At 42.9% G+C, this 15804-nt stretch overlaps 1 protein-coding gene across 1 annotated transcript; it reads right to left on the reverse strand.

Annotated features, from left to right (window-relative positions):
- Positions 1-6707: 6707 nt before the first annotated feature.
- Positions 6708-8248, reverse strand: LOC117131647 (submandibular gland secretory Glx-rich protein CA-like). The gene is made up of 3 exons (XM_033283682.1): positions 8243-8248; positions 7493-7780; positions 6708-6716 (listed from the first exon to the last, which is right to left on the reverse strand). The coding sequence occupies exons 1-3, from the start codon at positions 8246-8248 to the stop codon at positions 6708-6710; spliced, it is 303 nt and encodes a 100-aa protein (XP_033139573.1).
- Between the last annotated feature and the right edge of the window lie 7556 nt (positions 8249-15804).

The raw sequence follows: 15804 nt of genomic DNA on the forward strand, positions 1-15804 counted from the left end.
TCTATACTCAGCTTCAGCACTTGAACAAGAGATAACCTTCTGCTTCTTACTTTTCCAAGTAACCAAGTTCCCTCCAATGAATGTACAATACCCAGTAGTTGATCTCCTGTTCACTCTATCTCCTACCCAATCAGCATCACAATACCCAACCACTTCTGTGTTGAAATGAGGTGATGCAACTATGTGATATGAAGCTGGAGAAGGTTAGAGGCTTGAGGATGAAGTTAGGGATGTGAGTGTACGGACAGGCCGTACAAGGTTGCCGTACAAGGTAAAGAAGAAGTTACCATGACCGTTTAACCATGAGGGGAGTAAACGGATCATTCTTACCTTCTACCATACTCTACTTGGATCAGACCGTTGAGAGAGCTTGAGGAGCGCATCTAACAGGCGGTGCCAGGCTGTGACAGACTGTCAGCATCCTAGTCAAAGATCCAAGATGCTTCACACGCGGGAAGAAGCTCATTGGGTGCTTTATGATATGCGCTCCTCTCCTGGTTGACTACACATGCTTTAGCTTATCTTTAAACCTTGTAAACCCTAAGCTCTCATACTATATAAGTTGTAACCTTATCAGATTAATGATTATCGAGATTGAATCACTCTCTCTCTACTCTCTCTCTAGTTTAAATCTCAAAGTCTCTTAATCACTCTCAAACCATGATACTTGTTTAAATCTTTCACTAAACTTCTCTTTAATCTTTCTTAATCTCTCAATGCCTTCATAAATCTCTAAAATCTCATGGTATCAGAGCCAGGTTGGCTTTGGTATTGAGAGATCTTTGTTCCTTTGTGTGATTCTTACTCATTCCTTCTTTGTGTTCTTGCGTTTGTTCTTGATACTTCCGGGAAGTCTTGTCAGTGTGTTGAAGTGTCTTACCCTTGGTTCTTTGGTCCCGTGTGTTCTTGAAGATCTGGTGTGGTAGAAGCTCAACTGAAGTACAAGATTGAAGACTAGAAGTAACTAGAGGCAAAGGGAAGATGGAAGGAAACTACAGTAAGCTTGTTACGGTTCCGGTTGCCTTAAAAGGTGTAGGAAACTACTTGTTGTGGTCTCGGCTGGTGAAGACTGCTATTGGGAGGCTGGGGTTGTGGAACCACATCACAGATGATGGTCCAGAGCCAGTGGCCAAAGGGAATGAGGAAGCTGAGGGTGGAAAAGTACTCACTGAAGCTGAGGTGAAGAAGAAATGGGTTCAAGAAGATCTGATGGTGCTGTCCGTGCTACACAGTTCTATTGAAGTCCCTTTGCTTGAAGCCTACATCTTCTGTGAGACACCTAAGCACCTATGGGAGACGCTCCAGAAGACATTTGGAGATTTCTCAAACCTTAACCGTGTGTTTGAGTTGAAGAAAGCCATCACCTCCTTGATGCAAGGTGGTGTAGAGCTTACTACACACATTGGGAAGTTCAGAGCTCTTTGGTCTGAGCTGGATAACCTGCGCCCAAGCACCAGTGATCAAGAGATCATCATGGAGAGGAGAGAGCAGGATCAAGTGTTTGGGTTGTTGTTGACCTTAGACGTGTGCTACCAGGATGTCATAAAGCACATGCTGAGATCGCCAAGCCTACCAACAATGGAGGAGGTGTGCTCTCAACTGCAGAAGGAGGAAGGCTCTCTAGGCTTGTTTGGAGGAAAGGGGGAGCTACCTATGGCTCATCAGGCTGAGGATGTGCAAGCAAACAAGGCGGGTTACAAGAATGATGGAAGAAAGTATGGTGACCGCTTTGAAGGGAGTTGTGATCATTGCAAGAAGCCAGGCCATAAGAAGAGCCAATGCTGGATACTTCACCCTCACCTCAAGCCAAGCAAATTCAACAAGGAGAGAGAAGCCAGAGCTCACATGTCCACCGAGACAAGCAGTGGCAGTGCATCCGGGGCTGGTACATCCTCACAAGTGAATGAGAGTGAAGGGCGAGCTCTCTCTTCTCACCACTCAGGAGGAAAGAACCTAGAGCATGAGGTGATCAGGAAGTCAGACATAGATGCACTCATCAAAGCTCTTAAAGAGTCTGGTAACAAACTAAGACCCAATACTCTTGGTTATTCTTTTGCTGCTCATACTATGTCTAGTAGAACTGATAGGTTGCTAGACATACTAGAGAGTCCCTTGATTGGTAAAACTGAACATAGCATTGCTAATAAACTCTTAGGAGTACTTGAGAACTTAAAAAATAACAATGATCATCCTAGAAGTCATCTAGCTAAGGATATACATAAACCGTTGATTATTGATTCTGGTGCATCTCATCACATGATTAGTGATAACAGGTTGATTACGGATATAGAACCTACCCAAGGTCATGTCATGATTGCTAATGGAGATAGAATTCCTATTAGAGGCATTGGTAGGTTGAAACTGTTTAATAAAGAGTCTAATGCATTCTACATGCCTGAATTTACTTCAAACTTGTTATCTGTCAAGAGATGCACTACTGATCTTGATTGCAATGTTATTTTTAGTCCTAATGATGTGAAGTTTCAGGATATTAAGAGCAGTAAGTTGATCGGCCAAGGAGCAACTAAGGGAGACCTTTACATGCTTGAAGATGTCTCTCCTATCTCTAGTTCTTGTTTTTCGTTTAGCTCGGTTTCTTTAAGTAAGGATGCTTTGTGGCATTCTAGGCTAGGACATCCACATGTTAGGGCCTTAAGCATAATGTTACCAGGTGTCATATTTAAAAATAATGATTGTGAAGCTTGTATTTTGGGAAAACATTGTAAGAGTGTGTTTCAAAGATCAGTTACAGTTTATGAGAAGTGTTTTGACTTAATCCACTCTGATGTTTGGACTGCACCTTGTTTATCTAGGGACAATTACAAGTATTATGTCACCTTCATTGATGAAAAATCTAAATACACCTGGTTAACACTCATTAAAACAAAGGATAGAGTTCTTGATGCATTTAAAAATTTTCAAAACTATGTTACTAACCACTATAATGCCAAGATTAAGATTTTCAGGTCAGATAATGGTGGGGAGTATACAAGTCATGCATTCAAAGAACATCTAGCTAGCCATGGAATACTTCATCAGACGAGCTGTCCTTATACACCCCAGCAGAATGGAGTGGCTGAAAGGAAGAATAGACACCTCATGGAGGTGGAAAGATCAATGATGTTCTATACAAGTGTGCCTAAGAGGCATTGGAGTGATGCAGTGATGACAGCAAGCTACCTGATCAACAGGACACCAACCAAGATTCTCAATGATCAGTCCCCCTTTGAGGTTCTTAACAAGAGTAAGCCAGGGTTGGAACACTTGAGGATCTTTGGGTGTGTGTGCTATGTGCTAGTACCCAGGGAAATGCGGAACAAGCTAGAAGAGAAGAGTACCAAGGCTATGATGATTGGATACTCTACGTCCCAAAAGGGATACAAATGCTTAGATCCAAATACCAGAAGAGTATTGGTATCAAGGGAGGTGAAGTTCTTTGAAGAAAAGGGATATTATGATGGGAAGAATTGGGAAGAACTTGAAGATCTATCCCAACCATCAGACAGGGCTGCAAGCTTGAGAAACATTTTGCAAGGACTTGGTATTGGAGTGTCATCAGATCAGCACAAACGCCAAGCAACACCACCTGTTAGAGTTGAAGAATCATCTCACTTAGAACATGAAGGGGGAAGTGAATCTGCTGATACTGAAGTTCAAGGAACAAGTGAAGCCGAAAATCAACAACAAAGCGCAGACTCTCATGTTCAAAGTGAAGATGACTCAAGGGGAAGTGATCAACATGGAGGTCAGCAAGCTAGTGAAGAAAGCCAGATACCAGAAGAAGCCGTGGAAGAGAATGTAGTAGTTCCATTGAGGAGAAGCACACGGTTAAAGAGAGATGCTTCCAACTGGGTAAACACAAGAGTGTACTACAATGCCCAAGCTGTGGAGCATCCCTCTCAAGCTGTGTGCTCCTTTGCGTGCTATCCAGAAGAGCATTGCGCATTTATGATCAGCTTAGATGGAAGCTATGTGCCTAGATCATATGAAGATGCAATGCTACATGAAGACTGGAAGGAATCAGTAGGTGATGAAGCTAATGCCATGATAAAGAATGATACTTGGTTTGAAAGTGAACTGCCAAAAGGAAAGAAGGCAGTAACTAGCAAGTGGATATTCACTATCAAGTACAAGCCTGATGGGACTATTGAGAGAAAGAAGACAAGACTGGTGGCTAGAGGATACACTCAAACATATGGGGAAGACTACATTGACACCTTTGCTCCTGTTGCTAAGCTCCATACAATAAGAATTGTATTATCTCTGGCTGTGAATCTTGAGTGGGAGCTTTGGCAGATGGATGTGAAGAATGCCTTTCTTCAAGGAGAGCTAGAAGATGAAGTGTATATGCATCCACCACCAGGCCTAGGGCATCTTGTGAAACCTGGAAATGTGTTGAGACTCAAGAAGGCTATCTATGGGTTGAAACAATCTCCTAGAGCATGGTACAACAAGCTGAGCACTACTTTAAATGGGCGTGGATTCAAGAAATCAGAATTGGATCATACTCTCTTCACACTTACTTCACCCTCAGGTATCATTTGTCTATTTGTGTATGTTGATGATATCATTATAACAGGTAGTGATAAGGCTGGGATAAAAGCCACCAAGGAATTTTTAAAATCTGTATTTGAAATTAAAGACTTAGGAGAAATGAAATACTTCCTTGGAATTGAGTTGTGTAGATCTAAGGAAGGGTTGTTCATTTCCCAAAGGAAGTATACACTTGATCTTTTGAAAGATGCAGGTATACAAGGAGATAAGACAGCAAGGATGCCTCTTGAAGATGGATACAAGGTTCCACGTGAGGGGGAGATTGAAGATAGCAAGGTTTTTCATGATCCAAAGCTATACAGGAAGCTAGTAGGGAAGCTCATCTACCTTACCATCACACGTCCGGATATATGCTTTGCTGTGAATCAAGTGAGCCAGCATATGCAAGTCCCAAAGGAGCATCATTGGCGAATGGTGGAGAGACTCCTCTTGTATCTAAACGGTACATCAGGCCTTGGAGTTTGGATGGGATGCAACAAGAGTACTGAAGTGGTGGGCTATTGTGATGCTGATTGGGCAGGAGATAGAGCAGACAGAAGATCAACTACCGGCTATTGTACATTCATTGGAGGTAATCTTGTGACATGGAAGAGCAAGAAGCAGAAAGTAGTATCTTGTTCAAGTGCTGAAGCTGAGTATAGGGCAATGCTGAAGCTAACCAATGAGTTGGTGTGGATCAAAGGGATCTTGAAACACTTGGAGATAGAGCAAGCTACCCCAATGACTATGCATTGCGACAACCAAGCAGCTATACACATTGCATCCAACTCAGTGTTCCATGAGAGAACCAAGCACATTGAAGTAGACTGCCACAAGGTGAGGCAGATGATCGTTTTGGGAGTAATCTTGCCATGCTATACAAGGAGTGAGGATCAGTTAGCGGATGTATTCACCAAGGCAGCAAGACAAAAGACAATGGAGTCCATACACATCAGGTTAGGACTCATTGATCTTACACCCATAGAATAGTCCCCTGATCATGAGGTCTTTACTCTTTTTCCCTTATCAAAGTTTTGTCCCAATGGGTTTTCTTTGGTAAGGTTTTTAATGAGGAAGATCTCATGGTCCTTCCAAGCTTAACTTGTTTCACATGGTTAAGCTTGAGGGGGAGTGTTGAAATGAGGTGATGCAACTATGTGATATGAAGCTGGAGAAGGTTAGAGGCTTGAGGATGAAGTTAGGGATGTGAGTGTACGGACAGGCCGTACAAGGTTGCCGTACAAGGTAAAGAAGAAGTTACCATGACCGTTTAACCATGAGGGGAGTAAACGGATCTTTCTTACCTTCTACCATACTCTACTTGGATCAGACCGTTGAGAGAGCTTGAGGAGCGCATCTGACAGGCTGTGCCAGGCTGTGACAGACTGTCAGCATCCTAGTCAAAGATCCAAGATGCTTCACACGCGGGAAGAAGCTCATTGGGTGCTTTATGATATGCGCTCCTCTCCTGGTTGACTACACATGCTTTAGCTTATCTTTAAACCTTGTAAACCCTAAGCTCTCATACTATATAAGTTGTAACCTCATCAGATTAATGATTAACGAGATTGAATCACTCTCTCTCTACTCTCTCTCTAGTTTAAATCTCAAAGTCTCTTAATCACTCTCAAACCATGATACTTGTTTAAATCTTTCACTAAACTTCTCTTTAATCTTTCTTAATCTCTCAATACCTTCTTAAATCTCTAAAATCTCATTCTGTACTGCCATTACAACCCATCCAAACTCCTTGACCAGGCGTGCCACTCAAATACCTCAGTATCCTATCAACCATCTTCCAATGATGTACCTTTGGCGCCTGCATATGCTGACTTACTTGATTCACAGCAAAACATATATCAGGTCTGGTGATAGTCAAGTAGATCAGTTTGCCCACCATCTTCCTATACAGCTTAGCATCCTCAAACAGCTGCTTCTCTTCAACCTCCCCCTCACGCAAAACCTTATACCCCTCCTCAAGAGGTGTCTTTGCTACCTTTCCTCCAAGTACATCACTCTCCTTCAGCATATCCATTGTATACTTCCTTTGAGACATAAACAAACCCTCCTTGGATCTGCATATCTCAATCCCCAAGAAATACTTCATCTCTCCCAAGTCTTTGATATCAAACACAGACTTGAGGAACTTTTTCGTGGCTTTAATCCCAGCCTTGTCACTCCCTCTGATAATTAAATCATCCACATATACCAGTATCATAATGATCCCTGATGGAGTAACCAAAGTGAAGAGTGTATGATCCAGTTCAGAATTCCTGAATCCTCTCCCATTTAGAGTTGTACTCAGCTTCATGTACCAAGCTCTAGGAGACTGCTTAAGCCCATATATTGCCTTCTTCAATCTCAAAACATTTCCTGGTTTTACTAGATGCTCAAGACCAGGAGGAGGAAGCATGTATACCTCATCTTCTAGCTCACCTTGTAAGAAAGCATTCTTCACATCCATTTGCCACAAATCCCACTCCAAGTTTGTTGCAATAGACAACACAATCCGAACTGTGTGTAGCTTAGCTACTGGTGCAAAGGTATCAATGTAATCCTCTCCATAGGTCTGTGTAAATCCTCTTGCAACCAATCTGGCCTTCTTCCTATCAATTTGTCCATTTGCTAGATACTTGATTGTGAAGATCCATCTACTAGACACAGCCTTCTTTCCCTTAGGCAGCTCACTCTCATACCATGTATCATTTTTGATCATAGCACCTGCTTCAGCTCCCACTGATTCTTTCCATTCCTTGTCTAACATAGCTTCTTCATAAGTCCTTGGTACATAACTCTCATCCAGACTGCTCATAAAGGCATAGTGCTCCTCTGGAAACTCAGCAAAGGAACACACGGCTTGAGAAGGATGCTCCACAGCCTGGGCATTGTAGTACACTCTCGTGTTTACCCAGTTGGAAGGATCCCTCTTTATCCTTGTGCTCCTCCGCAAGGTCTCAACCTGTTCTTCAGCCTGAATATTATCTTGTGTTTCCTCTCCTAAACCAGTAGGTTCTCCCTGCTCATTTCCACCTGACTGAGCCTGACTCTCCTCTGTACCAGTAGACTCTCCTTGCTCATCTCCACTAGACTGAACAACATTCTCTACTTCCTGTGTCTCCTCATGATCATGCTGTCCTGAATCCTCTTGGTTCTGCTCCTGCTCCTCTGATTCAGATCCATTCCCCCTCTCATGATCAAGAGGGGTTGTTTCTCCAGCTTGCTTAGAAGGTTCTCTCCTTCCTGGTTCCTGATGTTGGGATAATCATATCCCTAGCCTCTCCAACAATACTCTCAGTGTTGTTGCCTTCTCTGATGGAGCTCGGGACAGATCCTCCAGGTCTTCCCATTTCTTCTCCTCATAATACCCTATAGACTCAACAAACTTCACTTCTCTGGATACCATAACCCTCCTGGTTATTGGATCATAACATTTGTACCCTTTCTGAGTGATTGAGTACCCAATGAACATAGCTTTAGTACTCTTTGCCTCTAGCTTGTTCCTCCTCTCTCCGGGAACCATCACATAACATAAGCACCCAAAGACTCTCAAATGATCAAAGTATGGCTTGGTCTTGTTCAATACCTCAAAGGGAGACAGATTCTTTAGGATCTTGGTTGGAACTCTGTTGATGAGATAGCATGCAGTCTGAACAGCATCCCCCCAAAACCTCTTTGGAACATTTGCATGAAACATCATTGACCTTCCTACCTCCATCAGGTGCCTATTCTTTCTCTCAGCCACCCCATTCTGCTGTGGTGTGTAAGGACAGCTTGTCTGCTGCACAATCCCGTGCTTTGCTAGATGACTCTTGAAAGCATTGCTAGTGTATTCTCCTCCATTATCAGATCTTAGCACCTTCACAGTAGCATTGTATTGATTAGTTACATATGCTTGGAAGTTCATAAAGGCTTCTAGGACTCTATCTTTAGAGGGAATCAAAGTGACCCATGTATACTTTGATTTCTCATCAATAAAAGTCACAAAGTACTTCTGGCTATCCCTAGACTCACACGGAGATGTCCACACATCTGAGTGAACTAGATCAAAGCAATGCTCATATATAGTCTCTGAAGTTGGAAAGACAGTCGTACAATGCTTTCCTAATATGCATGCTTCACACTCCAAGTGATTAAATGACATATTAGGCATGATTAACTCAATTGCACGAGCATGAGGATGTCCTAATCTAGCATGCCAAGTCATGCTATCACACCTATCAACAGCACTACTTAAGCACACAGAATCAAAGGGTTTAGAATTCTTAGCCATTTGAAGATGGTATAGCTGATTCTTGCTGTCCCCTCTGCCAATAACTCTCCCAGTCTTTAAATCTTGAAACTCCACTTCATCAGGTCTGAATACTACTTGACAATCAAGATCAATGGTAGCTTTCTTCACAGATAACAGATTTGAAGTGAACCGGGGCATGTAGAAGGCAGTGGTGTCCTTCTCAAACAGTTTGAGCTTTCCCACTCCTTCTATTGGGATCATAGCACCATTAGCAATCATAACACTCCCTGTTGCAGCCTTGATCTCACTTATAAGTCTCCTATCACTGATCATATGATGGCTTGCTCCAGAATCAATCACAATGGGTTTAGGAGCTCCGGATTGTACATACTGTTTCTTGCTTGCTGCTAAAGCTTGTACATGTTCCATGAACACTCTCCATTCCTTCCTGGTGATGCAATCATCAGCTCCACCCTCTTTCTCCTGCTCTCTTAACACCACACTGTCTTCTACTGATTCACCCATGTAGGCTGAGTAAGAACACTCTCCTCTCACCACTAGTTGCGCAGCCTCCTTGATCATCTTCAAGCTCATCTTGTCACTCAGATAACCAGACTCACTGTCCTTCCTCCAAGCCTTTCTCCTCAGTAACCACTCCTTAGAAAGTTTTCTCAACCTTCCCTTCTTACAGCTTGTACCTACCTTCCATCTATCTGGCTTCCTGTTCATCTCCCACACATCACAAGTGTGTTTAACAAGCTCACATATCTCTTCCATAAGAAAGCTAAAGATCACATCTTGCTTCCTCCTTTCTTGACACCATCTCGGATTTGATGTGTGTGCTTTCACAACATCTAACTCTGACCATACTTCTCTCAGCCTTCCCACAAGCTGATAACACTCATCCTTTCCTTGTCTCAAGCAGCGGATCACCCCTTTGCCCTCAACGACTCTTACACGTTTGGACTTGCCTAAAGTTGCTTCAACCTCACTCTTTGTAGTGTTTCCTTGAACAACTTCATCTTCCAGCTTCAGACCTCTTGTCTGACCTTCTTCAGTAGCCATTTCCATGAAAGGCTTCCCCTTTCCATGACTACTCCATAACCCACAGCTTTCCAAAGCTTCCTTTATCCATCTTGAACACACTCCATCCCTCTCTTCTTCACGCTCCACTGATTCACTAGATCTATACTTCATCTTCTGTTGAGGCTGATTGGATCGACCAGAAAGCCTCCCAAATACCCAGAAAGTGAAGAACAGCTCAAGAACACCAAGAGCAACACAAACAGATTCGCAAATCACCACTCCCTTCCTTGCCAACCTGGCTCTGATACCATATACACTTTTGTGTATGTAGAGTGATGAATAAATATCAAGAGATGATTAGTGTAGTTTGTATAAGATTTGGAGATTAAGAGAATAAAGAACAAGAGAGAATACTCAAAACTCCATTAATTGATTTAATGTCTCAGATACAAGTTATATATGAAGGGATTATGAGATTAAGAGATCCTTAGAGTAATCAGAATAAAAGAAAGAGTTTAAGAAGTGATTAAGAGAAGTTTGTGAAAGATTAAGAGACTAGAGAGCCGTTTAGTGTCTAAGAGAGAATCATTGTGTCTTAAGAGATTTGAGAGACTCAGAACTGCTTAATCTTATTAATGAGTGAGGTTACATATTTATATGGAAAGCATAAGGGTTTACAAGAGTCGAAATGGGCACTATTGAAGCATGTAGAGTCAAGGTTGCTTTCCGGATGATTGGATGATAAGGCTCACACGCTTTGCCTCTTTACAGCCTGTTCCAGCCTGGCACGCTCTTCCCTTATCCACTCAACAGTCTGATCCCTTCTCCTTAAGTCCCAAAGGTAACATTTCCTTGTTACCGTTTCACTTGGTCGAGGTTGGGTAAGTTTTGGTCGAGACCTTTGGTACGGACGGTACGGCCATGTACGGCCTTGTACGGACGTCCGTACTCTTTGATGAGGGAAAAAGAGTAAAGACCTTGCAGCTAAGGGGATTAGCTCATTCTCTTCCCAAGATCTATGAGTCCCAATCTGATGTGAATGGACTCCATAGTCTTTTGCCTTGCAGCCTTGGTGAACACATCTGCTAGCTGATCTTCACTCCTTGTATAGCATGGCAAGATCACCCCTAGCACAATCATCTGTCTCACCTTGTGGCAATCAACTTTAATGTGCTTGGTCCTCTCATGAAACACGGAGTTGGATGCAATGTGGATGGCAGCTTGATTGTCACAATGCATTGTCATTGGAGTTGCTTGATCAATCTCCAAGTGCTTCAAGATGCCTTTGATCCATACCAACTCGTTGGTAAGCTTCAGCATGGCTCTATACTCGGCTTCTGCACTTGAACATGACACTACCTTCTGCTTCTTGCTCTTCCAAGTCACCAAGTTGCCTCCAATGAATGTGCAATAGCCTGTGGTTGATCTCCTGTCTGCTCTATCACCAGCCCAATCTGCATCACAATATCCCACCACTTCAGTGTTTCCATTGCAGCCCATCCATACTCCTTGATCAGGTGAGCCGTTGAGATACATCAAGATCCTCTCCATCATGCGCCAGTGATGCTCCTTAGGCACTTGCATGTGTTGACTCACCTGATTCACAGCAAAACAAATGTCAGGTCTAGTTATAGTAAGATAAATCAATTTGCCAACTAGTTTTCAATAGAGTTTAGGATCCTGATAAGGTTTGCTGTCTTCAATCTCCCCCTCTCGTGGGACTTTGTAGCCATCCTCCATAGGCATCCTTGCTGTCTTGCCTCCATAAGCACCTGCACCTTTCAAAAGATCAAGTGTATATTTCCTTTGGGACATGAACAAACCTTCCTTGGATCTACATATCTCAATTCCAAGGAAGTATTTCATTTCTCCCAAGTCTTTAATCTCAAACATGGATTTAAGAAACTCCTTGGTTGCTATGATACCTCCCTTATCACTCCCTGTGATAATGATATCATCAACATACACAAGGAGTGCAATCATACCTGAGGGAGTCGTGAGAGTGAAGAGAGTGTGATCTAGTTCAGACTTCTTGAAGCCTCGGCCATTTAGAGTAGTGCTCAACTTGTTGTACCAAGCTCTTGGTGATTGCTTCAGTCCATAGATGGCTTTCTTCAATCTCAACACATTCCCACTCTTTACTAAGTGTTCAAGGCCTGGAGGTGGATGCATATACACTTCATCCTCAAGTTCCCCTTGTAGGAACGCATTCTTCACATCCATTTGCCATAACCCCCATCCAAGATTCACAGCCAAGCTTAATACAATCCGGATTGTGTGTAGTTTAGCTACTGGTACAAAGGTTTCTATGTAATCTTCTCCATAAGTTTGAGTGAAACCTCTTGCAACTAGCCTTGACTTCTTCCTCTCAATCTTTCCATCCGCTTTGTACTTGATTGTGAATATCCATCTACTAGTCACAGCCCTCTTTCCTTTTGGTAACTCACTCTCATACCATGTATCGTTCTTGATCATAGCTCCTGCCTCAGCTCCAACTGACTCCTTCCATTCTTTATCCATGATTGCTTCTTCATAGCTTCTTGGGATGTAGTTCTCATCCAAGTTAACCATGAAGGCACAATGTTCTTCTGGATATTGAGCAAAGGAGCACACGGCTTGAGAAGGATGCTCCACAGCTTGGGCATTGTAGTACACTCTCGTGTTTACCCAGCTAGAAGGATCCTTCCTTATCCTTGTACTCCTTCTTAGTGGCTGCACAACCGGTTCTTCTTCCTGTTGTTCTTCTACCACTTCATCTTGAGAAGGTGTTTGTCTCACACCATGATCATGACCATGACCATCATAGCCTATGCTCTCTTCTCCTTCATTCTCTACTCCTCCTTCATCCTGATTAGCCTCTTGCATAGGCTCCTCATGCTCCTCTCCTCCCTCATGATCAAGGTGGGATGGTGAATCAACTTCAGGAGGTGTAGTTGCGTGATTCCTCGGATCCTGGGATGTACTGATTCCAAGACCTTCAAGGATGATCCGCAAGGTGGTGGCCTTGTCTGATGTTAAGTCCTTCAGGTCTTCTTGGTTCTTTTCTTCATAGTATCCTCTATCTTCCAAGAACTTCACATCTCTAGATACAAGAACTCTCCTTGCTATAGGATCATAGCATTTGTATCCTTTCTGTGTAGCTGAGTATCCTATGAACACAGCCTTAGTACTTCTTGCTTCTAGCTTGTTGATCATCTCTCCTGGTTTGAGCACAAAGCAAAGGCATCCAAAGACTCACAAGTAATCAAGTGCTGGTTTGTACCTGTTCAGAACTTCAAATGGAGCCTTCTCATTCAGAACGTTGGTTGGAGTTCTGTTGATCAAGTAACAAGCAGTGGCAACCGCATCACTCCAAAATCTCTTTGGAACATTACTCTGAAACATAAGAGACCTTGCCACTTCCATGAGGTGCCTATTCTTCCTCTCAGCCACTCCATTTTGCTGTGGAGTATATGGACAGCTTGTTTGATGTAGGATCCCATGTTGTGATAAGCGTTGCTTGAATGCATGACTTGTGTACTCTCCTCCATTATCTGATCTCAAAATTTTAATCTTAGCATGATAATGGTTAGTTACATAAGTTTGAAAGTTCCTAAATGCATCAAGTACCCTATCTTTGGTCTGAATTAAGGTTAACCAGGTGTATTTGGATTTTTTATCAATGAATGTGACAAAATACTTATAACTATCTCTAGATAAGCAAGGAGCAGTCCACACATCTGAATGAATTAAATCAAAGCAATTATCATAAACGGTAGTAGAGTTTTGAAACACAGTTCTACAATGCTTGCCTAAAATACAAGCTTCACAATCTTTGTTCTCAAACACAACACCTGGTACCATTAAGTTCAAAGCGTTAACATGAGGGTGTCATACTCTAGCATGCCACAATGCATTTTTATTCAACAAAGAAGCAGAAGTAAACGAGCAACTATAATCAGGAACAGAAGTGAGTTCTTCAAGCATATAGAGATCTCCCTTAGTCACCCCTTTCCCAATCAATCTGCTGCTCTCAATATCCTGAAACTTCACATCATTAGGACTAAAGATAACATTGCATTGTAAATCATTAGTACATTTCTTCACAGATAATAGGTTTGATGTGAATTCAGGCATGTTAAAAGCTCTAGATTCTTTGTTAAACAACTTAAGCTTTCCTATTCCTCTAATAGGTATCTTATCCCCATTTGCTATCATCACATGCCCATGCGTAGGTTCTATATCCTTAATCAAGTTCTCATCACTTATCATATGATGTGATGCACCAGAATCAACAATCAATGGTTTACCTACTCGTTTAGCATTATGACATAGATTACTAAGTAATGGATGCATCCTATCAGTTCTAGCAATGTGAGCATTTCTATACTCATTCCTAGCTTCTAACCGTTCTACTAGTTCTCTAATCAAGTGATCATCCTTATATGCAATCATAGAAGCTCCAAAGGAATAACCATAAGTGTTACCGTTTTCCTTTAGCATTTTGAAGAGGGCATCAAGGTCTGATCTCTTGATGTAGTCATCATTGCTGCGTGAGCTTGAGGCGCCCGTGTAAGCCACCAGAGACTTCCCATTCCCATCATTGCCTCCAAGCCCATCCGCTTCACTCGTCTTGCTGGTGCCAGCTCCAGTTGAACCTTCAGTCACATTTGCCCTTCCCTCACACTCCTTCATGAACTTGGCCGGCTTGAGGTGTGGGTGTAGTATCCAGCATTGGCTCTTCTTATGACCATGCTTCTTGCAATGATCACAGTTGCCATTAAACTTCCTATCCTCGTACTTCCCGTGAGATGCCTTGTTTGCTTGTGGAGCCTCGGTTGAGTCCTCATGAGCTGCTTGATTGGCAAGAGAGAGCTCCCCCTTTCCTCCAAACAACCCCATAGATCCCTGCTCCCTTTGGATTTGCGCACACACCTCCTCAAGGTCCGGAAGCTTGTCTGACCTCAACATGTGCTGGATGAGTTGGGTGTAGGCCGGGTTCAGTGTGAGAAGCAACCCAAAGACCTTGTCTTGCTCGCGCCTCTCATTCAACTGATCTGGATCAGTTGTGCTCGGCCTCAGCATCTCCAGCTCTGACCATAAGGACCTGAACCACCCCAAGTGCTTAGTGAACTCCATGTCCTCTTGTGCAAGACGGTTGATCGCTAGCTTCACTTCAAACACACGGCTGAGGTTGGAAGTGTTCCCATACACCTTCTTCAGCGTGTCCCACAGCTCTTTGGCTGATTCACAGTAGCTGTAGGCATCCAAGATAGCTGGGTCCAAGGATGCGTGTAGAACCGTCATCACCAGCATGTCTTCTTGTTGCCATTTCTCCACAGCCGCTTCATTGGAGACCTCTTCTTGATCTCCTCCCTGAGTAATGAGTTTCGGAGCCTCCCCTGTTGTGATGTGCCCCCACAAACCCTTACTTCCCACCGCAGTCTTCACCATCCGAGACCACACAAGGTAGTTGCTACCTTTGAAAGTAACCGCTACCTTCATCCTCATGTTCATCCCATGTTCCATCTTAGCTTGACTTGAAAACTTGAATCTTGAATCTCGTACACACCAACCTTGAGTCTAGAATCACGCAAACACACAGAACGTAGCACAGCTTCAATATGACTTTTAGAGTAATGAAGAGTAATCTGAGTGTTTAAGAGAGATTAGAGAAGAACTGAGTGTAGAGAGTAAGATAAGAGATCGAGACTAAGAGTAAGCCATGGAGGCAAAGATAATCAGAACTGTCTAACTTTCATTAATGAGAAGAGTTCACAATATATAGAGAGGTAGCTTAGGCGGCTAGGGTTTAGGATAAGCCACTATTACAAAGGATAAGCTTTTGCTTTAATTCAAATGCTCCAATTAGCTCTCCTCTTAAGGATAAGGTTGCTTTAGCTTTTGCCAGCCTTGGACAGGCTGTCATGCGCTCCCCTTCTTCCCATTCAACGGTCTTGATGTCTTTGGTAGCAAGGCAAGACTCCTTCTCATCTCACAAAGTTACTTAGGTAACTTTTTTTCACCTTTGGCCG

The sequence above is a fragment of the Brassica rapa genome, unplaced genomic scaffold, assembly GCF_000309985.2.
Source record: "Brassica rapa cultivar Chiifu-401-42 unplaced genomic scaffold, CAAS_Brap_v3.01 Scaffold1102, whole genome shotgun sequence".
NCBI classification, from domain to species: Eukaryota; Viridiplantae; Streptophyta; class Magnoliopsida; order Brassicales; family Brassicaceae; genus Brassica; species Brassica rapa.